Genomic DNA, 26301 nt, shown 5'->3' with positions numbered 1-26301 from the left:
TGCCCCAGACTTCTTTCCAGACTATCAGAGCCAAACTGTATCGGAAACAGAGAACAGAGAAAGATGCATAAATATAGGACTTATTTTAATTAAGCGATGTACGAATTAAAAACCAGCTGAACTTTAGATACCGTTTACTGTTGTGGTATATCAAATATACACTATAAATTTAATATCAGAGTAAGTATGGATTGCTACACCACAGCAACCAAGCAAAATTCATGCCAAAGCACCGATTATCTCCGAGTTCTCTGACACCAACATGGGCCACATGGTTTTTTCAGTTCCAGAGGCCTGAGGACGGAGGGCTCTCTGCCAGGTACTCAGTGCGGACCTATCCAGACACTAGTCCTCAAACTTGACAGATCTAGAGGCATGGGCGTCAATGGTGAACTTCTTGCTGGGAGCACCCTGGAATCCCAGCCCTGCTCCTGTCTGCTGAGGATTGAGCCAACGACTGTGAGCGCGCTCAAACTGTCCCAGCAACCTCTGGTTTAGCTGCCGCGCCTCGTCCCGGCCCAGAGCCATGATTGGCCGGTGTGGGCCGGCTCCGCCTACCGGGGCCAGTGATGGGCTGGACTTCTTGAACCCGCCCATCAGCCGGAGAAACTTCTTCTGCTGGTCTTCACTCTCGAAGCAGGTGGTGCTCCACTGTCCGAAACCCACCCCCTTGCTCTGAAACAAAAAAGACACATACGTAGAATCTTAATAGATATTTTTATCCATTACCAGTACATCCAGGCAGCTACCCAAATCATAAGTTTAAGCAGCTGTGCTTCAGTTTTAATTTTTCATCTACTATAGGCGGTGGACAAAAAATGTAAACACCTGTGTAAATGACAGACACCAAATATTGAAAGCAAGGGCTTCCACACACAGGAGTGACTTGCTCATTAAGAAAATAGCACCCCGGCATCTTTAAGGTCACGTATGAAACTTCTGAACAGGACAGGTTACCTACAATTAAGACTATCTAGCAAGAGGAGACCTCAGTGATTACAAAAAGAGGGGTGATTGTAGAGGTGCTTTTAGCAGGAGCTTCAGTGACCAGGACAGCGCCCTGCTCTTATGTTTCAAGAGGGATGGTGTGTGAGATGATGTCAGTATGGAACAACGAGGGAAAGACACCACCAGCAAAGGGCATCAGTGGGCAGAAGTGCTCCCTGCACGACAGATACTGACTTCCCTGCATTACCGCAAAGTGCAAAGCAAAACTGGAGAGCAGCTGACTGCAGGTTTCATGGGAATCGGATTGCCAAGAGCTCCGCAGAGCGGGACAGCACAGTCAGGCTGCACTGCACAGACCCCTCAGCTCACCCGGGAACGCATGTGTTAGAGGCACAAAGAGCTCAGGAGACGGATGAGCACTGGGAGCGGGAGCAGCACTGGGAGGGGGAGCAGCACTGGGAGGGGGAGAAGGAGCAGCACTGGGAGAAGGAGCAGCACTGGGAGGGGGAGCAGGAGCAGCACTGGGAGGGGCTGGAGTATGTGATATTTAGTCATCCCTGCTGTAGGAGGGGGGCAGCAGCGGCACTGTGGCTGGAAGGTTGCCGGTTCAAATCCCGCGGTCGGCAGAGGAATCCTACTACTCCGTTGGGCCCCTGAGCAAGGCCCTTAACCCCAACTGCTCCAGGGGCGCTGTATAAATGGCAGACCCTGCGCTCTGACCCCCAGCTTTTCTCCCTGTCTGTCTCTCATGGAGAGCACACTGGAGTATGCGAAAAGACAAATTCCTAAGGCAAGAAATTGTATATGGCCAATTCGGGAGCCCCGGCCGCAGACGTTAGAGTGACACGAATGTGCGCAGCGCTGAGGTGCAAGGAGCTGTGTAGCTGTTAGGAGAGGGCGAACACTGACCTTTGTCTTCTCTGTGGCTTGAGGGCGTGACTCTTCATCAATTGCATTCTGCAGAGCTTGCCGTCTCTCCTAAAACAAACATGTCTTAGTGCGCTTGCTTAGAGCACAGACGGCATTTTCTATCGCAGTCTGTCGCAAAAATGCAAAAGAAAACACTGTTTCAAATAGAGAAGCAAATGAAAAACCACAAAGAGTGAGGTCAGCTTTGGCGGCCTCCTTGAAGGCAAGTAAGACTTCTGTGGGAGATGCTTTCATGACAGGAGTAATAGAGGAAAAGTCAATTTAGATACAAAGTTTGAATCTGAAGCAGGGACCTTCAAGCTGCAGTGGGGAAACATGGGAAACACTAGGTGGACCAGTAGGTGGCGCTCTTCTTTGTGGTCCAGAGTACGCAGTTTAATGCTCCCAGCATGGAGACTGGGGACTCTGTGTTCTAGGAGCTGCTCTCCTCTCAGATAGGACGTTAAACCAAGCTTATTAAAAATCTCATAGCCCTGTTTTTAAGATTTGTTTTTTAGTTCTGGTGTCCAGGCTAAAGTCATATCTGGCCTCCCACATTCCCATTTAATTCAACTGATTAAGTCTCTTTCAATCTGACCGGTGAAGCAACTTCTCCCTTCTCCACCTGATCTGCTGCTTAGAGGGGCTGCTGCATGTTCCCCAGGTGTGGTCTGTGCTTCAGTGGTGGAAAACCTACATGTGAACTGCTCTGAGATCCTTCAGGATACAAGATGCATGGAAATGTATTAATTACAAAGGTTCTAGGCTTCTGTACATGTTAGATTCCTTTATCATACTAGAAATCATCACACTTTCTAAGAAACCTCTTATTTAGTTACTATTTCTGCACATTTTAATGCACAATTACTATTTATTTGCTCAATTTAACAGATTGGAAAAAAATAGTGAATGTGGCATGTGCAAAGGTTTGGGCACCCCGTTGATTCATTCATATTTTTTTGGGAGCAAGGCTTAAATAAGGATATTTCTGAGGTAAAAGAGTTCTGGAAGGAAGAGTGGGAAAAAATCCTAAAACAGGAACAAAAAGACTCTTAGCTGGCTACCAGAAATGTTTGGAAGCTGCCAAAGGAGAAGCCTGTGGTTGTTGAGAGGTTAGAAGGGTCAGAGTATTCAACTCTGGAACTGTCTTCAGCTGGCTTAATTTAAGGCCTAACGAGTCAATCACATTTTGAGGCCTTGAAGTCTGAATCAACTGCCCAAACTTTTGTACATGCCATATTCACTGTTTTCACTTTTCAAGTTGTTACATTCAGCACAAAAATAGTACTTGTGTATTAAAATGTGCAGAAATATGTCATGTTTATGTTTGCACCCTTGCAGAGGTTGTATTAACTTCTTTTCAGTGAGAGATTCAGTGGCACATGCAATTTGACCAAGGGTGCCCAAACATTTGCATACAACTGTAGATTTTCTTTATGGACTATGTAGATTCTAGAAGAAGAGTGCCAAACATAAAATTCTTGTCAGATCTTGCCTTTTAACAGTTTAGAATAAGTTTGTTTCTTATTAAGTACATTCTAGGCTAACAGTCCTGAACATTTGTTTCAGTTGTTGGTTTGTACCTCTGTTCAAATATGTTGGAGCTATTTAACTGTGTGAAATGACTGACAGAAAAGGATACATTTAACACATTCTCTGGCTTCAAAAATTCTAAAATGAAGTCCTTAAAAAACATTATGCCAGCAAAGGGGTTACAGAATCTGTGTTTCCACAGCTCCGTGCACAAGTGTGCCTTAAGCCATTGGCACTGGCACTAAAATTCAGCCGTGACAATGCTATGAATTTTAATTACAAACAGTTGTTAAGGTTATTCTAATTGTGTGATTAATGCGAATGAAGCACTGCATCAATTACAATCAGACATGAATGCACAGAGCTAATCCTGTCTGTGCTAAATACTACCGCTTGGACAAAATCCCTTTTCCCCAGTGTGAACGTACACTGCTGCGCAGGAGGAAATATCCACAATCAGCAGCACTCTGAACCTTCTAGGATTCAATCCCAGGACAGGAATTAGACTGACAGCCGGCTCTGGAAGCAAATCTATCTCTGACGGCAGTCTTTTCTTGCAAAGCTTATCAGAGCCAGTGCAAGGAGTGTTTTAAATCTGGTACAGCAGTCATCTGTTAGAGTAAACATCAATTTCTGAAGCACTGAATTCTGACTGAATGACAGAGAAATAAAATGAAATAGCCCTGTGAGCCAATCTCCTTTTCTTGAAACCTGTCTGGCCAGGGCGTGACGTCAGAGGAGAGGTCAGAGGTGAGATGGGCTGGCCTGGAGATGAGACCCCGATGGGTCCCAGGAGTGAAGAGGCGGGGAGAGGCGTGCCCTTACCTTGTCAATGGTGACCTCATCTACGTTTCCGGGCTTCGCCGACACAAACTCCACCTCAGATGACTGGAAAACATCAAGGAGGAAAAGCCAAATCAATCCAGGCGAGTCCGTGCTCCCCAGAGACCTTACACACAGGCACAATGTCTTCTGGAGTCCACTGTTTGTCCTTGTTCTACCTGTCCTGCCCTGGCTTTTGAGCTGAAACTGTGCCTTAATTAAAATGTCAGAGCAAGTTGTTAACAGTTGGACAAGTGAAGCTGATTTCACTCTGCAACTCCATCCATCCATTTTCCAAACACTCCATCCAACTCGGGGTCACGAAGGAGCCCATCCTGCTAAGCAATGGACGCAAGGCAAGATACTCCCTGGACAGTTAGCCAGTCTATAGCAGGGCACAGACAGAGAAAGACACGACCACACATGGGGCCAGTTTTCCCAAGAGCCCATTACCCTACCAGTACTGTGTCTTTGAACAGTGGGAGGAAACCAAAGCACCCAGAGAAAACCCACGGGAACTTGGGGAGAACGTGCAAACTCCACACAGACAGCACCCCACATCCAGAACTGAATCCAGGGTCCCAACACTGTAAGGCAGCAATTCTAAGCACTGCGCCAGCATGCCACTCCAATGAGTGATAACAGTGGGGGAGATTCACTTACCTTCTTAAGGCTGAGTCAGGTGTGACTCGTTAGGCCTTAAATTAAGCCAGGTGAAGACAATTCCAGAGCTGAATACTCTGACCTTTCTAACCTCTCTGGATGGAGAGCCTACTCTCAACAACCACGGGCTCCTCTAAGCAGCTGACTGAGGGCTTGGAAATAAAGATAACGGTTTTATAAAGGCCACTGGTGCAATTTCTTCCTAACCAGTCAGGTCCCTTTTTTATATTCATTGCCTTTTCTCAGTCGGCTTCAAGGGGAGGACAGGGTTCTGAATCAATTCACAACACCTCTTCTCACATTCCTGTCTGAGGCAGGATGGAAAACGGCTTAACAGTGTCTGACTACACTGTAACAACAGATGCACTAGCAAGACATTTGCAAGGAAAATCAACAGGGCATAGAGCTGGCTGATGGGCAGTGATGTACATTGCTCTTGTAGCAAGGAGTGCACCGCCTGAGACGTCTGCTTCCATTTACTCTAATGCACAAACACCAAATAATTTAGCATTAAACAGAATATTTTTTTTACTATGAAAGCCAATGCCAAAAATAAACACAGGTAATTTTTCATTAGCCAACTAAATTATTCAGGGCACAAAAAATAACTACACATTTTCATATTTTCAATCAGAGCTGCATGCTCTAAGCAAATTTCTGTCCTGGTAAAGTAAATGGAAAAGGGTGACCTACAACTATTGCTTTGGGCTTGCAACCCCATAATGACATCTTGGGAGCCATCTTGCAATTTTAAACTGTAACCTTGCAAAGCATTAATAAAACCTTTTCCCTATTAAAAATCTTTTCAAGATCCCTTTGGTATCTTGAGGTCTATGCTTCTTCTGCTTTCGACTGCAAGCGTATTGATCCCAGATTCTCATCTGAAGTAAGCCCACAGAATCGGTCCCAATACATTTTTTAAATAAAAAGTGCTTGCCTTTATATAGTGTTCCCAAAGACGCTATATAAAGACACTGAAGGTCAGCCACCACTCCACATGACACCAGACTCCCACTGTGGACCCGTGCTGCACATGTGGAAAAGTAAGAAGCTGTTTTAACCGACCACAAGAATTGAAAGGACCGAATCGTTAGGACCCTGGTTTAACATCTCACATGAAGGACAACCCCTCCTACAGCAGGAGTTCCCAATCCTGGTCCTCCATTAGCCCACCCCTGCTGGTGTTCATTCAAGACGAGCTTAATTACCTCACTGAAGTCTTAAAGGGGAACTGCAATGCTTTTTTAAATTTCGGGGTTAGAAGGAAATCAGCATTGATGAGTGCATTCCAAATCGCAATGAAAGTAAAATGTACACAGTAATTTGTAAAACCTCCAATGTACTTCATAAAATAGACTAACTTTCCAGGTACGCGTGGCGTCACGTTCTGCGATTCAGAACGAGGCAACAAAACATCCGGTATCCTGATATGGCTGTACGACACTGTAAACAAGCAAGCTTGTGAATACATCTCCTTTAATCTAAGGGAAATATTGCTGTCGACTTTGAGATGGCTTGGCCAACAAATACTACTTACTTGTTAACTCTGTATGTAGTTCACGTTGGAGCATTTCTGCTGTACAATCTGTATTTACTCACTCATAAATCACATTACATATTCATGGGAACTCGAATGCGAAATTGAGACAACATGGAGGCTAACGATACTCTCACAAAGTTCATGATTTTGTGCTTCATTTGAATTTTTTTTCTGTACCTTAAATGAATTAATTTTTTTGACTGTGAAATTGGGACTGCAGTTCCCCTTTAACAGAATAAACAGTTTGCTTGATTGCATGATATTTGAAACTCTTTTTTCTTATCAAAAGTTTGCGGTTTAATGTTACTTATAAAAATGCAACAGTTAGAAGACACATGTTAAACACTACGCAAGAGCTGAAAAACGCAATGAAAGAGCTCAAATTCAGTCCGTTAATGGGTTCAACTGTTCAGCTGGGCTGCATCACAGACCTGCAGGAGTGTCAGCCTCCAGGACCCCTGGCCTACAGCCCAGTGCTTCCTGTCAGCATCCTGGAGCACTGGTTTCCAGCACCACTTCCAGCACTAACCTAGTCTTTGCTATAATTTGCAAACAGTTTGTCTCTGACTCCTTTCCATGCTTAAAAACTTTGAACCCCACAGCTAAAGGTTCAAGACGGTCATCGATAACAAAGAATCTAGAGCTCCATTACAAATCTCAACACCCTCGTTTGCTCCAAAAACCCCCAATGTCTGTCAAACCTACAGGGCTTATGAATAAAACATTTACATTTAGTTCCCCATTTACTTAATAGGAATAAAGCTGCAAAAAACTCACATTTTTAGAAACCCCCGAAAATCCCCAGTTTAAACTTTTATAACACTGAGATGCTGCAAACTGAGAACTGACAAGCAGTTGTTCTCACCTCGCCCCCTGAAAGCTCTTCCTCTGTTTTAAGTTTCTTTTTTCTCTTCGTCTTCTTCACGGCTGCGAGCTCTTGACCTGCTTTCCTCTTCGTCTTCGGGGAGCTCGGTCCAGAGTCTCCCCGCCTTCTCTCCTTATTTTCCCTTTCCTGCTCCACCTCCTTCTCCCTCTTCTTTTTTCTCTTCTCTTCCCTGCTCTCCTGGGGGCCTTCCTCGCCCTTCTTCCTCTTCCTCGCTCCACTCGAAGCTGCATGCGCCCGTTTCTCTCGCTCTTCCTCCTGCTCCCGTGCCTCGGCTTCCCGGACTTTTTTCTTTTTCTTCCCCATCTGCGCCGCCTCCTCTCCTGGAGTTATCCCCCAGTTCTGCTCCTCTCCAGCCGTCGCCCCCTGCTCTGAACTCTCCCGTTTCCTCTTTTTCTTCTTCCTCCTGGGCGTTTCGCTCTCCTGAGCAGCCGGCGGCTCTTCCACGAGGTTCAGCTTTTCTTTTCTCTTTTTCTCCGTCTTTCTTGTCTCCTCTTCCTCAGGCTGCACGCTGGTTTCTCCCTCCTTGACCTCTCTGCCCACGGACGGCTTCTTTTCTTTCTTTTTCTTTTTCTTCTTCTTCTGCCACGTTTCTGTGTCTCCCCCCAGCTCCATGGCCTGGAGCTCCGTGACTTCTGCCCCGTTCATGCCCTGCTTGCCCCAGACATTTCCCTGTTCTCTGCCCTGCCCCGTCTGTCCACAGTCCCTCTCTCCCCCCTCTTCTGCCACACTGCTCTTCTCTTTCGCATCTTTCTTTTTCTTCTTCCTCCTCCTCCTCTTCTCCACTGCTTCTGGGTTCTCTCCCTCCAGCAGCACCATCTGTAAGAAAGAATGTTTTCAAATCAGATAGTCTGCAGACCCACGACAGCCCCACAGAGACCCAGTGCCGCTCAGCGTTAATCGAATCAGCAGCATCAGGTGGGCTTGTGAGCAACAGAACCAGGCTCATTCGCGGTGAATCAAAGCTTTGTGCTCACCGCCCTGATGGACGTCAGGGAGTGTGGTGATGCACATGTGCAGAATGATGGGCTTAGTGCTGTCCCCCAGCTTTGCTGTTGTTACCAGTCACTGGAACAACGGCTTCCTTGCGAGTTGAGAATGATGGTCTTGTACCACGGACGTCCTGCCGCCCAGACGTGATTGAATATGTGGGGGGTTTGCTGGGCGGACATGTGGCAACTAAGGCTCAGAGAGCAAGAAATGTCACAAGACAGCGTCTGCGGCCTGATGCAAAGTCCTACATCACGGATACTCAAGACACAGCTTGTATAGCTTCCAGTGGGCACATTCTACTAGTCTATGACTTTCACCATAGACCCCCCTGTTGATGTCAAACATTTTAATGCATTCTGATTTTACCTGGAGCTCCGTGGCTTCTGCCCCATTCATGCCCTGCTTGCCCCAGACATTTCTCTGTTCTCTGTCCTGCCCCGTCTGTCCACAGTCCCTCTCTCCCCCCTCTTCTGCCACACTGCTCTTCTCTTTCGCATCTTTCTTTTTCTTCTTCCTCCTCCTCTTCTCCACTGCTTCTGGGTTCTCTCCCTCCAGCAGCACCATCTGTAAGAAAGAATGTTTTCAAATCAGATAGTCTGCAGACCCACGACAGCCCCACAGAGACCCAGTGCCGCTCAGCGTTAATCGAATCAGCAGCATCAGGTGGGCTTGTGAGCAACAGAACCAGGCTCATTCGCGGTGAATCAAAGCTTTGTGCTCACCGCCCTGATGGACGTCAGGGAGTGTGGTGATGCACATGTGCAGAATGATGGGCTTAGTGCTGTCCCCCAGCTTTGCTGTTGTTACCAGTCACTGGAACAACAGCTTCCTTGCGAGTTGAGAATGATGGTCTTGTACCACGGACGTCCTGCCCCCCAGACGTGATTGAATATGTGGGGGGTTTGCTGGGCGGACATGTGGCAACTAAGGCTCAGAGAGCAAGAAATGTCACAAGACAGCGTCTGCGGCCTAATGCAAAGTCCTACATCACGGATACTCAAGACACAGCTTGTATAGCTTCCAGTGGGCACATTCTACTAGTCTATGACTTTCACCGTAGACCCCCTGTTGATGTCAAACATTTTAATGCATTCTGATTTTACCTGGAGCTCCGTGGCTTCTGCCCCATTCATGCCCTGCTTGTCCCAGACATTTCTCTGTTCTCTGTCCTGCCCCCTCTGTCCACAGTCTCTCTCTCCCCCCTCTTCTGCCACACTGCTCTTCTCTTTCGCATCTTTCTTTTTCTTCTTCCTCCTCCTCTTCTCCACTGCTTCTGGGTTCTCTCCCTCCAGCAGCACCATCTGTCGGAAAGAACGTTTTCAAATCACATCGCCTGCGGACCCTAAGAATCGACCTGCAGCTCTACCTGTCATGTCAATTCAATAAAAAGACAGTGCTACAAAATGCCATTTTCTTTGTGACATTATAAGCCATAACCTGGTTTGATCCTCAGTATACACCAGTTGAATGTTCTCTGGAACAGCGGTGATTATCAATGAGCAATTTATTCAATCATTTTGAGTAACATTACTTTAAATCCAATGGGAGTAATCTAACTCTAACGTATTAACCTCTCTATTAATTTCTAAATACACACATTATAGTCTTGCACAGCACACTCAAGTGTGCCTTGTTTATGGCTTGTGCAAATAGTTTTAAACTCATTAAAACTATGAGTTCACACTATGAAAGACGCTAAATATAAAATAATAATTAATATAAACAACAGATTTTCATTCTCCGTTTGGTCCTTACTAGCTCGACCTTTGGACGCCCAGTAAGTCTAGTAACTCAGGTTCTTTCAAAAAGGGTCTGGAGTGACAATGAAATTAAAATACAAACAGCGCTACAAACTACGTATTCTGTGATATTCCAAATGCTCACAAAATAAGAACCACAACAAGTATTTCTAGAAGTATCTTATAACTTTCTTTTGCAGCTATTAATCACAGTTTTTTTAACCAGTGCAATATAGAGGAAGAACGTTGGTCTGTGGGATATTCTTAAGTGAATAGAATGAACAATAATGTTTGAGGATTATGCCAAGCTAATTCGAAGGCTTGAACGAAAAGCAAAGCTTTAGAGTAGGACCCAGTTGTGTTGTAATGCGTTAAACGATTTATACATAGGAGCAAGCTGTTCAACAATATTTAACACACGACAAGGATGTATTTTCGATTTACCACTCCATTACTACAATTATCTATCATGGTCATATGAGACCTGGTCTAGAGTAAACACATTTCATTGTTATTAAAGTTCAGAAACATGAAGTATTGCAATTAATCTTTTTTTTCTCCAACCAAAAACGACTCACTTTTCGTCACTCACGTGGAAAGAAACTGCAGCAGCAACAACACCACGCTGCTCTGTGACCCGGAAGCGATTGTCTCGGTACCTTAGCAACTCGCAATTTCATTTCCTGTGCTTCCGCGTCCTTAGCAACCGAGGCGACATGGCCAAAGTGATAGCGGATAAGAAGTCTTTGTGGCAACAGATTTGTGAAGGTTCGTGTGCATTACTTTTTTGATCCCGTGAGCGAAATTTCAGGAAATTACTGTGTCTTGCGCACTGCAATAGAGAGTCCACAGGGCAGATGTGATGTTTGTAGCTGGGCTGTAAAAGTCAGTGTCAGTTAGACAAGTGTACAGTAGATAAGTGCAGTGTAATGCATGCTAGTATTAAAAACATAAATTCTACACACAGAATTGGAGACACTGAGCTAGAAGACAAAACTTATGAAAAGACTGTTTATGTGGTGATGCTGACCTGTCATTTACATCTTCTTGACAAGGTGTGGAAGCGTTTTAAAAAGCAACCTAAATTCTAGGAAAAGCAGTTAAATGCATAACATTTAAATCAAGAGATGTTATGTTTAGATAACATACTGTATAACACATTAGTGAGGCCTCATTTAGAATACTGAGCAAAATGTTGTTCAAAGAAAAAAATATGTAGAAAAGATTTTGCCGCTCTGCAATAAGTTCAGAGGTGTAAGGAATCAAAACGTTTAGTCTTGAGCTGGAAAACCGAGCGAGAAACTGATACAAGTCTTCTCAAAGAAGAGCAATTCTCAAAGGCACTGATAAAGTCAGCCTGGAAGAATTCTTCGAATTAGCAAGGAAACATGAACCAGAGGACATGATTGGAAAAAGTCTCGGCTCAATTAACAGCAGCAAGAGATTCGTAACAAGAACAAAAAACAACAACAACAACGTTTCTGGTGATGTTGCCTGAGGGCTGTGTTACATGTCCAGTCTGTGTTTGTTTGTGTTGTAGAGTATGAGGCGGAGCAGCCCCATGCTCCTGGTGTTGAGCCTGGGGACACGGACTCAGTGGACACTGATGTCTCACAGTTCAGCGCCAGCAAGCACACGCCTGTGTTCTATGGACTCATGGCCACCAAGGTGACACCGGAAGATTGATTTTTTTAATGGGACACCTAACTTCTAACACCATGATACAGCTTCGTTTCTCAGCAGCATCTGTATAGAGTAAGGGGTCTGTACAGTTTCTTACAGGTGGCCTAACTTTCAATGTGCAAAAGAGTTTATTCCTGGAAGTATGAAAAGGGATTTGAATTTAAATGCCATGAAGGCACTATTTTTTAGCTTCGGTGTTTATGTTTCTAGATTTTTGTTGCATAGGGTATTGTGTTAAGGGGTTTTTAATTACAAAACATAAAGATCAAAACAATTTTAAAAATCTGGTCCCGGCACTAGCTTACTATATAATAAAATGATGAAACTAACAATAATTAAGCCACTTATAATCGGGGAATACTGAGTGTTACATAGCAATTGCGTTCTTGGCTTCTCTGGCACAGTTTGGTAATATAGCAGTAACCAGGCACCTATTTAATAAGACAGACAGATATTTATTAAAAATACATTACACAATAATGTTTACACTGCCATATATAACAATGCACAACTCTGTGAGTACCAGAGTACTTCCAAGACACAAAACACTTTAAAAAGAGAACAATATCAAAGAGGGATTCAAGAGAATACAAGGATTAAATGAGATTTCCAGGATTAAATGAGTCTTTAATGGGTGGTAAATGACAAGGAACCGATTTCTCTTTTCCAAAATACTGCAACACTAATCAATGAGGGATGTCTTTAAGCCTGTGGATTCCACATTTAGGAGATCAATATTTCCACCAATATAAAAGAGCACATTCCTTTACTTAAGAGTAAGGTCCTATTCCAGTACTCTAATTACCTGGACACATTCTGGCTTTTTAGTTTGTATGAAGGCGATGTCTCTCTCTCGGCCCAAATCATTTCTGAAGTGTTGTTCCCCTATCATCTGAGTTGTTTCTGTTCCATTTGAGATGTACTGTACCCCCTTAGATATTGCATGTCATACAGTATTTATGCTGATTTGAGGTCTACTTTGTTCATGAAGACTGGATTAACAACTTCTCTCGGAATAATCTAGTTGATGTTTAATATTGATGTTCACTGTTAAATAATGATGTTCTAAAATAACGGACTTAACAATTTAATGAAGAATTTACTTTAGCCTGAGTTAAGGATTAGCAGTATGTTTAGTCATGTTTGCTGCCTCAAAGACTTAGGTCAGCTGTGTAAAGACTTGAATATTTTACATCATCATTTTGGAATAGGGTGTTTTTGTTGGGAACATCAAACATTTCTCTAACCCACAGCATGCAATATGTCACACATTTGCCTTACAGTATAGATTCTCAATTTAGAGTCAGTTGAGAATAGTGTGTTTTAGTCATCTCTAACAAGGAATTCCCACAGTTTTAGAGGGCCACTGATGCAGGATGGGCTTGAGTCATCTAGGCTATTCATGACTGCTTGCTGAAATTGTGTGACTTCAGTAAAGTGAAGCACATGACTAGTATATAATGCAAGTTGCATTTGAATACAGCACCTGAGAGAAAGTCAAATTCAAATCTATGGATATTGTTCACCTTAGAAAGCAAGCATCTTTGTTCCAGCCGTGACTCAAAAACAAAGTCAATGAGTTTAAAGACTGAGAAGAAACACCAGTAAACACAAGTATAAAGAATTCATCAATTTATATCTGAAGGAAAGTGAAACACTGAGCATGAACAGGAGGAATATAACCTTGACGACATGAAAGAAAAAAAGATCAGAAACAACATAATATTGTGAAAGGAAGGCAAATAACTAAGGTGTATTTGCAGAATATATATAGTAAAAGAACATGCTACATTATGGGAACTGTGGTGTAGTAATACAGTATTTTTGTATGAGTGAGGAGACAACTGAAAATCAGCAGTTACAGACCAGCAGTGAGTTTAATACCTGCAAGATAGATGATTCTCACAAAAGTACTCAACAGGCCAACAAACAGCAGACCAAAATGGGTTCAAAACCATGGATGATCTGCATCATGGATCATCATGGATGTTATATCAAATGTATAATAAGTGTACACATTTGAATGTGGTAGGACACTGGAGACAATTAACGATTCACAGTGTCTATTTAGATCAAAGATCAAGTGAGATGTGTCAGTCTACAATAGCGTTAATTTAAAAAGTAAAATGGTCTATTAGAGGGCCCTCTGTCCATGTACAGAATGACTGCAGTAAAAGAGCCATGTCATCAAATGCATATGATTATTAAAAATTACTCCTTTTCCCTCTCTCCTCTGTGTCCAGGTGGCAGTAGACTGTGATCCACTGTTGGACTTTGATCCCCTTCACTCTCATCCTGCCTTGGCTGGCTATGCTGTGTTAGAGAGATCCCCCCCTTCAAGACTCCCAGCTACTCACCCCATTGACCCCAAAAGTTGTAAGTCTTTTAAAAAAAGTATCCTTAAGGACACTGCATAAAGTGCAGAGAAAATGTTTGTAAATCCCCTAGGTTGGTCTTTATTATCCTGTATTTTAGGCCTAAAACATATTTCTGTCTTCATGAAACTCATAACAGAAAATGAAGATTTGAAATGAAAATGAAAACATAGAACACAAATAAACAAAGTATATTTGTATTACTTAGTTAATAAAATGATCTAAGAGTAATTATCCTCGTACAAATAAGGATAATTCCTTAAATTAAGTAACTAGTGGCACCTCCTTGAGCAGCAATGACTTCAACTGCATGTTTCTTGCTAAGATTTATCACTCTCTTGCTTTGGTTTTATGAATTTTGGTGTTTCGTATGTATTTCATATGTACATGCATTTCGTTACATAACTATTTAAACTCAGTGGCATTTCAGGTCAGTTCATTTGTCATATACACAAGTGCAATGAAGTGCTTATTTGCATGTATGCTCCAATACAAGGACATTAAAGGACTCGCCAAAAACAAACACAGAACAGCAGCAGCAACAACAACAAGCTTAATAACATACAACTTAAAAAAACAGTCAGACAAGGAGTGTGAGAAAACAAGAACCTCCGTGTGAGCCAGTGGCGGGGATAGTGTTCAGCAATCTGACACCTTGTGGGAAGAAACTGTCGCTGAGTCTGGGGAAAGTGAGAAACCAGGATGACTGGTATCTTTAGCGATGCCTCCAGCCTTCCCGAGAGAGCGAGTTGTAAAAATGTCCACAGTAGAGGGGAGCTGTACTCCAATATTCTGCTCCAGAATTTTAGGATACAACTTTCAGTTCATGGCGCTCACAATAATGAAAAGCTGTACAGTAATAGCAGGTACTGTACTACAGCAGCAAACTAGCCGCAAGTCAAGATTCTCCCAACACCATGCTTGATGGTTGGGATGGGGTTCTTCTTTTGAAAGGCATTGTTCAGTTTTCTTCACCAAAACATTTCTCATTGTGGTAAAACGTTCAACTTTTGTCTCATCTGTCCAGTGAACATTCTTCTTGTAGTCTTGTAAACCATCCAGGTTCTCTCTGTTGAATTTCAGATGGGTGCCAGTGTTGTTCTTAGAGAGTAGATGATTCTTTCTGCTTATCCTACCATGAAAACCTTATTAATTAACTCAATTAATTTTCCATTAAGTAATTTCCTGAAACACTAACTGATGAGTATCAACTACTCTTTCTCTTTTGATCATGGCTTGACAAGTTTCCACTAACCTGGATGGCGAAAGACAAACTCACAAAGTTTCTGACCATTACATAGAACAAGGCTCATTCTTTGTTTACTTCTTACCTACTGGAATTATTTCACCACATGATTCTAATTATCCCCTTAATTGTGCTGATAACCTAGGTGTTCACTCATTATTTCACATGCACTGATTCTTGGTATTCATTTGTTTCTACTTCATACTCATTGCATCTCAAAAAACATTGAATTGGTAAATATGCACAATGCATTGGGAAATATACTGTTCACAATAACCATTTGGCTATTTAAAAAAGACTGGTTTTGATAAAAGAAGTATATCATCGTAAAAAAATTGTAATTCTCGTTGTTATATTAGTGGTTCAGAGACTTTTTCTCAGCATTGTGTACAGCACGTACAGTGTGTACTGTATATTTCAATTTCATAAATCATGCAGCAATTACATGACATTTCTCCTGGCGACTTGTCTTACCTGGTCTGATGAAAATTAGTACTGAACAAGACTATATCACTCTGTTTCAATGGGCTGCAGTACAGCTCCCAGGCTATTCAGGGGAGAGGGTAATTCTCGAGCAAATGGTTTGGTGAATCAGTATAAAAAAGCCCAAATAGGATATACTTTTGCATTGTTTTTTTCTTTTTGTTTGAAGCTTGTAGTTTGAGTTACGAGATGGAGTGGCTGTGGGTGGCTAGTCATGAGTGATGCTAGATAACCATCTGTTATAATAGTTCCTCTTCACAATTTTCATCTGCATGTTTTTATTACAAAATCTCCTACTGAAGTGGTTTTGTGACAGTGATTTCTAATAAATAGAAGCTGAAAGCAACTTATTAAATTCTCAAGTTTTTGTCTTCTTGTATTTTACCTTGATTGACAACGTCTCTGTTAAGATAAAATTAAGAAAACACGTAATTAAAATCTGCAGATTCAGTACTGAAGACCTATGGCTGTCTTGACATCGACTGAATGGATTTTCATAGCATCAAAGACAAAAGCACACCACTTGAACAGAAAAGCATATTTAACTCTCAGGGAGATTTGTGACAACCAAAAGTCACAACACCAGTTTATAGTTAAAGGTGAGAATAAAACACCCCTTAAAGGGAACTATTGCATTCGCTGGTTCCTGTGTACAACCCTGACCTTTACAGTCCTTTCTTCCCAGGTTCCCCTAGAGAGTTCCTGGAGCTTGCTGTGTTCCCTGTGCTGCTGCCAGGTCTGGAGGCCATGCTGAGAGAAGCACAAAGCCAGCACTGCCTGGAGGTGAGCACAGACACTCACATACGGTACCTACCTCGCATATAACATGAAAGTTCCGCAAACGTGCCAAATTAGAGGAATGGGCAGAACTGGAACAAATGCATTTGTCTGCATTGTTTTTTGTCCAATGTGAATTGGAGGCTTAACAAAATTTTTGTGCAGGCTTTCCCGACAGAAGTTTTCACCAGTTCATGCTGCTTGCACCTGCTGTATTATTACCAGAATTGAACCCTGTGGAAGAATTGGCCTCTTGAGCTCAACCTGAGAGAGGCAGTACCTCAGTGGGGCTCTGTGTGGTACATACATGTATTTGTGTGCCATCCATACTTCTTTCCGGTCAGATTTCTGAAAGACTTTCTGCAGCTTTTAGTTTCTCAGTAGCAGTGAGGGAGCGGGGTGTATGTGACAGTTTAAACGCGATCAAAATATCTGAACGACTTGAGGCAGTGGGAAATTCTAGACACTATGACGCAACCCGGTTCTTTACAAAGTCACCCAGGGGCCAAGGTCTCTTTTTTTTTATTACAGCTATGCTTTTTCCAAGCTGCCAGTGAATTGTCACTGGTTGGAGGACAATGCTACTGTCCAGGAGACAGAAATTGGAGCACTGTGTTTCCCTGCCACCTGCTGTGGCTCTAATCAGTTCCCTGCATTGCTTCCTCTCTCTGTCTTTTAGATTAGCACGACTCTCCCAAGCTCTTTTTTATTTTGGTTTTCCGCTAGCTTACTGCATTTTTTATTTTAGCAAACCATATCGAGAAACCTTGACACTAATACAGAACTGGGAAGGGCTGATATGCACGAAGGAAAGGAACTAGCCACCCCACCCCCCCATAAAGGTCATAGAGAGGTTATACAGTATGGTTATTCTTTTACGTTCATGTTCTTGGTTATTCATTCAAAACCCTAAAAGTCAAAGTGAATACAAAATTCTGCAAGTCTTCCTAAATTACTTAGAGACTGTTTTGTGTTCATTAATGGCAGAAAATCATGATTATATACATTATGATTCCATATTGTAACACAAAATGTGGAAAAGCCCAATGGGGATGAATACTTTTAGTAGCCACTTGTAGAACAGACAAACCCAATTAAAGTGGTTCTTTTAACAAAGCTATTGTACAGTTGATTAAAACATTCTAGTAGAATATCCAATTAAAATGTCCAGACTGGTTAAATTCTAGATCCGACTTACAACTCCTCCTAACATGGCCTACCAGACAGTAGGCCAGTGTGTCTCTTAGCGTCAAATTTATAATAAAGTGGCCAGGGAATGAAAGCTGTGGAGAAAAACTCTTCATTTTGCAATCAAATTTTTCTGTGCTTTAATATTTCTCATAATATGATGCTAAACTGTACATTTTAGAACAATAATGTTTAATAGTAGGTCTGCTCTATGTGTACAAATTAAGCCTCCTAAAATGTAAAAAAATCATTGATCTGTTAGTGTAATGTTGTCAAAGCACCTCTTGTCTTCTTCTGGCAAGTCACTACTATAGGCACTAAAAACATTGTAGAACTTTGTTTCTAACTCCACAGTGCAGGTTAGAGGCTTCTCATTTAATATCACTGTCTTCACAAAATGTCTGACGAGAGACCAGTGAGACAGTGAAATCCCCTGGGGCAGTTCTGTATCTGCTGCCGCACACAGGCCCTGTGACAAGTGAAGCTAAGCCGATGGCTTGAGTGAACCCATAGCCGCCCACAGTAATAAGCCTTTTACACAGATTGCTTTTCGCCTTGTGCTTTCAGACAGTGCTTCACAGTAGCCTAAGCACAGCCTTTGAGCAAAGTCCATGTCAGGGATGTTCTGTGCACCAGCAGTCCCTCAGAGGCATACAGTCCCGTAGTGTATGTGTCATGTGTCACTGACATCATCCTACACTTTTGTTTTGATTGATTTATAACATAGCTGTTGCTCCTCTGTAACCGCTTCTGCAATAAATGCCTTTGAACTTTGAACACAGTATATTTTAATTTGCATTTTATGTAATAGAAGTAAATTCTCAATTGCCTAGCATTCTCCTGACTGACTTTTCCAGTCCTTTATTTGCCTCAACATTCCTTTGAAGAATTGGAGATTTGCTACAGTAAATGCCCCGGCTATGGGCTTCAAGCGAAGTGCCAAAGGTGCCTGCGACCATAAAAAGAAACGACAAAAATGAGTGACAATGAGGTTTAAGATAATGATTATAGTGATTATGATCATTATTCATTCAGAGGGATGCCTGATTTAATTTCACAATCCCATAGACATTATCTTCTCAGCAGGTCTCATACTCCTATTGTACTGTGCAGGGTAATTATTGCAGCGAAATGGCATTCCTTGGTTTGACACTGCCCTGCAAAGCCATCATGGTCATTATACGAAAGGCTGGTAAGGCTTCCCTTCGGTTTGCGAGCTCCAAGCAGACAGGATGCAGATGTTTGTTGGTAAAAAGCCAGACCCCCCCCCTCTACTCCTCCTCTGCCACAGACATCACTGTGGCAGACGCTGAACTGATACTGTCTCTTCAGACTTTCAGGATGATTCTGAGGTTTCACCAACAAAATAGTTTATTAATATAAATATTCATATGTAACATTAAGGCTGCATCACGTGCAGCAGAATCATCTTGCCATCTCTTGTCCCGGAGACAGCCGAGATGAACCTCACTTGAGCCCCAGCCAATAGTGTGTGTAACCGCATTTCAAATTGCCTGGCAAGTCGCACCAAGCAAGGTGAGGAATAGTACTGCCAAAGACACATTCTGCTCTGTATGACTCCCATAGGAAAATCATTTGTGTGCACCCTAGCAGCTTATTGAGGAAACTCTTTGACTTGGAGTGCAGCAAGGATCCTGACACTTGAAGACTGCACGTTCTTACTGAGGCTCCTCATCTGCCTTGACTGGGCACTTTGACTGGATGGTGTCAAGTGGTGTTGAGGTTGGGAGGGTTATATGCTCTTAGGGGCTCCTTGACTTTATGTGTCAGTATCCTCTTTTATTTCTCAAACCCCTGCGAGGCTTTATGTGAATGCATGGTCAGCCCCCCTCTTTCTTGCGTTTGGGTTTGGAGGACATGAGTATGGGAGCAGTGAATTGGATTGAGTGGAAAATGGTTATTCAAAACGTATACAGAAGAATGTAATCAGAGATTGCACATTTACTAAAAAAACTTGGCAACATTGGAAAATTAGGAATTTGACAGGTGGGTTTTGATTGAAACTAGGCTGCACTAAGCTATTAAAACAAAACTGTTGTATGCTTTACAGTGCATCCCAGATAAGCTGATTTTGTTTGTGTTTCTGCTTCTTGATTTCAGAGGAGGAGAACTAAATTCAATGCTTGTGACTTCCTGACAGAATGGCTTTACAAGTAAGCTGAGAAATAACTTCAGATTTCCTAATGAAACAGGCACACTATAGTTTATGCACAGTGCTATACTGTGTTTGATATCACAGGGTAATGTAGGTCATCCCAGATCAGATACTGGGATCCGTTTTGGAGGACACTGAATGTTGGTTTATTTTTCCAGTAAATCCAGAACAGTTCTTGCAATGGAGGCAAAAGTGGTCCAGAATGGGTTGTTCAATGCCATTCATATGTTTGGTGGACCACCTTCTTACTGTATATGACGTACTGGAATAGGACAGTAATGAAACACTTTTTATTGAACATTTCTAAGGATAAAAATAAAAAAAACATAAAAATTTAAACAAAAACAAACAACCACACATCTCTGCTGAAGGCATTTTTAGTATACATACAATGGTTTAAAGTTTATATTATGATGAAAATTTTAAAGCTGTCACAATACCTATAGAAATGTGGAGGACTTACTAGTAGAGAAATTAATGTGATTAGACATCGATGTTATTAATACCAAATATCACAATGATAAATTTAAAGATGACAGCATTAGAAAATTAGAGTAACCAAGATAAAGCAATTTGTTTACATTAGAACAAAGGGCGTTCTTGGAGTTCTGTGGTACAAATATACATAGTAGAATTAATACTTTTACAATGTATATTTGCAGTACAAGTATATAACTTGTAAAAAAAAAACCTCAGTTGAGTCTGTGATCATATATCTTTACACACAACCACAACCCTAATCCTAACCTTATGTCTAACCCTGTTCTGAACCATGACCCTTAACTATACCCCTAGCCCATACTGAAACCCTACAGATTTCAGAAGCTGCTATAAGTTCGCAGATGGGCCGTTTATAAGAGCACAGGTCAATCCACACTGTGTCTGGAAACAGAAGGTCACTAACCTGATTCCAGTTTGAGTGGGTATCCTTAAGAATGCTGTAATGATCCTCCCTTTCCCATTAGAGCAGATCAGAAAAAAGGTGTTAAGTGAGGATAGTCAGAAATACTACAAGACAAACCCTCATCCATGCAAATTACAAAGAAAGACCGGGAATTCATGTACTGTATGTAACCTTTGTGTTCCCATTGTCCTTGATAGCAAAAACCCTATCAGACAGGGAGAGGAGCCAGTGAGCTTTGAGCAGATCCCCTTCGTCCAGGATTGGCTAAGAGAGCAGTAAGTCCACTACAGCAATACATTGCAATTGAATTACATGTATACTGTACATGGAGCGTACATCACTATTAATAGTAATATTAATTATTGAAACATAAATTATTGATTATTGAAACATAAATCTTTCACTGAAGAGCTGGAGAAAAGGAGTGCAGGCAATAGAGGAGCTTTTGTTTTTGAGAATTTAAAGAATGTGAGCCAATTCCTTGGAAAAACTTCAGGTTAATATATTCATTGAGTAATAAGTGTTAACATTGTAATTCTAAATTTGAAGGGCTTAGTGTATCTAAAGAATGTAATGTGCATACAGTATACAGTATAGCTGCTTGTGTAAGAAGTAATGTTAAGCTATATACAGAATATACATAGATCTATGAAAAAGCTGTTTGGCTCCTTTATTGATAGAAATCAACACTTGGGAAAAAGGGATATTCAGCTAATGCTCATTAACATGGAGAAATAACTGCAGGTACTGCCTCCATGTAAAATGACCAATTTGGTGAATAGGAGGTTTAATGTCAGCCAAGTATAGCAAAATCCTTCAAAGGAAAAATACGCATTGGAAAAAATGTTACAAAACTTGGACAACAATGGTACAGTAAGATGAGGAAAACTGCCATACAGCTTTATCATTAAAAACAAACTTTAAGAATGCATGAGCTCATGTTCATCATTAACACCTAACACAGATGATACAAATGGAAACTCATGCTCTCTCCCCCTCTCGTCGTCAGTCCCAGGCCTCCCATTCCCTTGTCACTACTGCTGTCAGATGATGAGGCTGTGGTGCTGATTCAGGCTTTCTGGAGGGGCTACAAGGTCAGTACACATCATCTGAGGCTAATTCTGTAACCCTACCATGTTAGCCGTCCAGAATACGTGAACAATTCATTTCCACGTGTGGTTTGAAGTCTTATTTCGTGACTGAGTTTTAAGTATACATCCTTGGGTTAGCTTTTTAAATAGGTTTCGGGATTTTAAACACTTAAAACATATCTCCTCATATCAGTTACTGCTCACTTAAATGTACTACCTACTTAATGTACCTACTGCTACATACTTAAATGTACATGGCATATGGAGCACTCTACTAGATTAGTAAGAATCATTACAATACTGTTCTTGCCCTAGGAATTAATTTTCCAAACAACTAATGTTTGGAAGTAAATGTAACTAAGAACCTAAGTAAAATAAAGCGTATTTTCAGCAAGAGTTCAGAGCACAAAAGTTTGGGGTGGAAGACGCTGGCGACCTTTGAAATGGTGTGGCAATACAAGAATAGCTCGGGAGGAATAGGAAGTAGCTTTGTCTGGAAATAATGGCTTCCAGGCCACGCTGCACACCCTGTCCTGCTTGCGGTGTCGTTTTTCTTCTACAGGCAGCGATCATCCTTGAGTCACGCCTATGACTTCGGTCAACGCCTTGATTGAGTAGTAACAGACACTTTCCAATCTGAGCACCGTTGTTCGATCGGTGTTTTTAAAAGATCCTAATACTCTGGTGAAGGCAATGGCTGAAACGCATACGTACAGTCATTAAGTCATTTCTATTTTTAGCAGCTTCGGAGTATTTAGGAGTGTTTTTGCATTTCAGCTGTTCTTCTGTATTCACCACAGGGAGCTTGTGGATTGGGTGTAGTGCTTTCTGATTTGGATTTCATTTAGTTAATGACAGAGGTAATGAACACAGTACACTAAAATGTTTTATTGGAATACTTCTTGAATGACAAATAAAACGGATCACAGGGAGAGAGTAATGTTTGTTTTTAACTTATTTTTCAGCTTCTGCATACCTTTGTAGTTCTAGATATGTTTTTAGTATAATAACAGAACTGTGACTTATCTAACGCTATTACTCAATTGCTGCAAACTTGAAAAGTATGCCAGTATCAGTGTTTGAGAAGTGAGTGGGGTATTGAATAGTGTGCTGTGCTTCCGACAGTAAATTATCATACGAGGGCAATATGACATAGGTCTGACAAGCATTTAATGTTGCTATTGTTACACTGTATTTAAAAATTATATAAAACGATATAAAATGTAAAACAATAAAACTGGAAAACTGTTGTGCAGATTTATAATATCATGGTAAGCATTTATGAAGTAAAAAGTAAAGGAAAAACAATAGGATTTGCATTGGTTTATTAATGGATTCTATATATGAATGTTCTGTGTTATGGCTTACTGTGAGAATGTTTTATGCCATTCGTTTCCTGCAATCTCCTCTCTGCGCACTCACACATACATGCATGCTTATCGGACGTGGGTGTAATTTTGATAGCTCCAGAGCCTATGAGTGTGGGTGCATAGAGAACATGGTGGGTGGCAGTGAACAGCCTTTCATGTTACATTTCTCTGTTCTGCTCAGTAATTTCCAAAAATGCAGTGCAGGTCTTTGTGTGTACAAAGCTTGAACCTGTGCACGCAAGTGTACGAGTGCAGGTGACTACTGTACAAGTGTGTTAAATATGCGGTGCACCGACCAACAGGGAGGCTTATATACTGTTTAGAAATGCTGTTGTTGGAATGTTCATGTACACTTATCAATATAGTAAACGTTTTACAGTATGTGTCAGGATTCCCATATACTTTCATATGATCAAGCTGTTTTTCAATGCTTTGCATTGAAATGATACAGATGTACACTAATCTTGAAGAGCATCAGATGCTTTGATTTGGCCTTTTCCCTTCACTCTGTCATTTCTAGTTTTACCGGAAGAAAGTTCTGCTTATTTTTTTTTCAAGGGGCTTCAGTAAAATTCTTAGATGAGAAAGCACGTGAATTGTGGTCCACAGTTATGAATGTAGAAATGCACACATACATATTAAAAACAGCAAAAAAGGCTTTTTTACATAAAGCACTGTGCAAGCACGCACAGACAAGAAAACAAGCACAGTTACACAAAGGAACATGCGCACTGGCATGTATACATCCATATAACGAAACAACTTTAGAGCTACACAAAGCAATTATTGAGCTATTTTAGTTCAGCTGCTAGCAGGGGTTAAACATGACCAGGGAGAGTTTGGGCTTTTGATTTCCCATTGTCCTTTAGGTGTCAGAATATTCATGTTGTGCAATCAAGTAAAAATTATTTTAATCAAAACTGAATCTACAACACGGCTTGTTAATCGAATACATTCATTAACAATTCTCTGTGTAAAAGCAAGGGTTTTCTAGTTTCACTGCAGAATTTACTATTTGCAAGGTTACGCATAGAGGACCAAGGGGAGTGAGTATTTGTAGTGTCCAGAGCGAAAGACAGCAGGATATCTGTAAGCAGCAGTGTGTGTACGGGCGTGGGGAGCCTGTCATGTGCTGGATCGTTATGTAAGCAGTCCTGCAGCAGGCTTGCTGCTCCAGTGGAAGCGCTCCTCTGTCAGCAGGTTTATATAACTGGGCTGACGCAGCACGAACTGCAGAGCTAGACAAGGGCTCTGGATTTAGCAAAGCGAGCTTATTCTGCACACACTCTCCCGGTTTAATCCACTGATGCAGGGAATTCTGCATATTGCTTAGGGTTCTTGGTTAAAAATACTATGGGTTGCAGAGCTAAGGAAGAGAAGCTGAATTTATATTGCCAGCATACGATATAGTAGAGTTCTATTGTTATGGGATCATCCCTCACTCTACCTTACTCTGCTCTCCGTTTTGAACATTTTCTGATTTAATTTATCTTGTTTCACCAGTTGAGGTTCCCCAGTACTGATTCCCCTTGTTTCAGATTCAGTCCACTCATTCAGTCTTGCACTCATTGCCATTTTACACCTCATTATAGGCAACTTCATGATTATAATAGATTTCTGGAAATCCAAGAATATCTGTCTGACCACAACAGCACCTTTCACATTGCCACCTTTCACTGCACTCACACAGACTATGATCCCAGCCAGATAGTTGCTTTTGATTCACAAAGCTATTAAATATTTTTAAGAGAGATATTATTCCTTTCCTGCCAGTTTTTGTTTTCAACAATCTCATATCACTACTGAAGTATATGTTACGTGGTACAGTTTTTAATGGTTTATACAAATGCAAATGTCTGATATATCATAGAGATATCAGTAATATGTTGGGTCTCACATCTGCTCTGGATTTTTGGTTAGCCTGCAAATAAATTTATTATTATTTATTTGAGGATGTTATATTTCTGTAATAACTACTGCAATTGTTAAAACTCAGTTGGACATCACTTTAAAGACATTATCTCCAGTTCTCAAGGATGGTTAGATTGTTGGTTCTCTTCCTAATACAGATCAAATCTTTTGTTGATTTAGGATTGTGCCACACAATATTTCATTCCCTTGATGGTGGGATGAATGATAAACATTTTGAGGTCTGGGGAGAAGTGCAGAATCTGCTAGTTGTGGAGCCTGGGTGGAACAAAAGCCAACAAGCACAGGATGAACTGGAAACTGTATCTTTATAGGGTCAGTTTCATTTGCAAGCAAATGATGTTTTTAGATTGACAGTAAACTAGTTATATATAAATATTGTTTTGAATGTGCAAAATACTAACATGTAAGAGTACATCTTATTATTTTTCTTCATGTTAAATAAGGAGCAGAGTGTTGAGCAGGACACACCATTCTGCAAGGAAAGGTGATAAGAGGCTTTGTTGCAGTGATGCAGGGATTAAAGCCACAAGGAAAGAAACCAAAGGCATAATTTAAGACCAGGCTTAGGAGCACAAAGTGGAAACAGAAATGCTTATGGTTGCTGTATTTATTAAAACACAACACCTATCCACTTTATCCATTCTGGCATCGTGTGTTACTGCCAGATTTGTTGATTCAGTCCAATAACTTGGAAAAAGTAAAAGTGAACATGTGTCCTGTGCCATTTACTGATTGAATATTTTCACACTGTGATTAAAACTGGAAAAACAAGTAAATGTCATACACACAAGTGACAGACAGCACCCACTGAAACCCACAGGTTGCAGACGCAGGCTTTCTTAATCCTTACTTTCCTAGTCGCATAGTTAAGGAGAACCAACTGACTGCACATGCATCTGAAATGTCCACGTTCTGCTGAATTATTTTGGGAAAATAGGTGTTCACAGCAGACTAGATGCTGACTGGTTAAAAACTACAGCTATTAGGAAATCCCAACCTGACCAATTAATCCAGCTATTCAAGATGCATTGTATAACTTTATTCAT

General features: G+C 41.4%; 2 protein-coding genes across 3 annotated transcripts in view; one reads left to right on the top strand and one right to left on the bottom strand.

Annotated features, from left to right (window-relative positions):
- Nucleotides 1-68: 68 nt before the first annotated feature.
- Nucleotides 69-10661, bottom strand: knop1 (lysine-rich nucleolar protein 1). The gene is made up of 7 exons (XM_069180905.1): nt 10623-10661; nt 9395-9592; nt 8658-8855; nt 7281-8117; nt 4216-4278; nt 1858-1926; nt 69-675 (listed from the first exon to the last, which is right to left on the bottom strand). Exons 2-7 carry the CDS (start codon nt 9590-9592, stop codon nt 346-348), a joined length of 1695 nt encoding a protein of 564 aa, XP_069037006.1. The 5' UTR covers nt 10623-10661; the 3' UTR covers nt 69-345.
- Nucleotides 10662-10721: 60 nt separating this feature from the next.
- Nucleotides 10722-26301, top strand: part of iqck (IQ motif containing K) — a 32260-nt gene continuing 16680 nt past the window's right edge. For both annotated transcript variants that reach the window (XM_069180907.1, XM_069180906.1), the window contains exons 1-7: nt 10722-10798; nt 11571-11698; nt 13957-14089; nt 16503-16600; nt 19904-19956; nt 21060-21137; nt 21872-21956. In XM_069180907.1, coding sequence (XP_069037008.1) covers nt 10747-10798; nt 11571-11698; nt 13957-14089; nt 16503-16600; nt 19904-19956; nt 21060-21137; nt 21872-21956 — 627 coding nt within the window. In that variant the 5' untranslated portion in view covers nt 10722-10746. The remainder of the gene's footprint in view (nt 10799-11570; nt 11699-13956; nt 14090-16502; nt 16601-19903; nt 19957-21059; nt 21138-21871; nt 21957-26301) is intronic.

The sequence above is a fragment of the Lepisosteus oculatus genome, chromosome 19 (assembly GCF_040954835.1).
Source record: "Lepisosteus oculatus isolate fLepOcu1 chromosome 19, fLepOcu1.hap2, whole genome shotgun sequence".
Lineage (NCBI taxonomy): Eukaryota > Metazoa > Chordata > Actinopteri > Semionotiformes > Lepisosteidae > Lepisosteus > Lepisosteus oculatus.
This window is presented reverse-complemented; position numbering and strand designations above follow the sequence as displayed.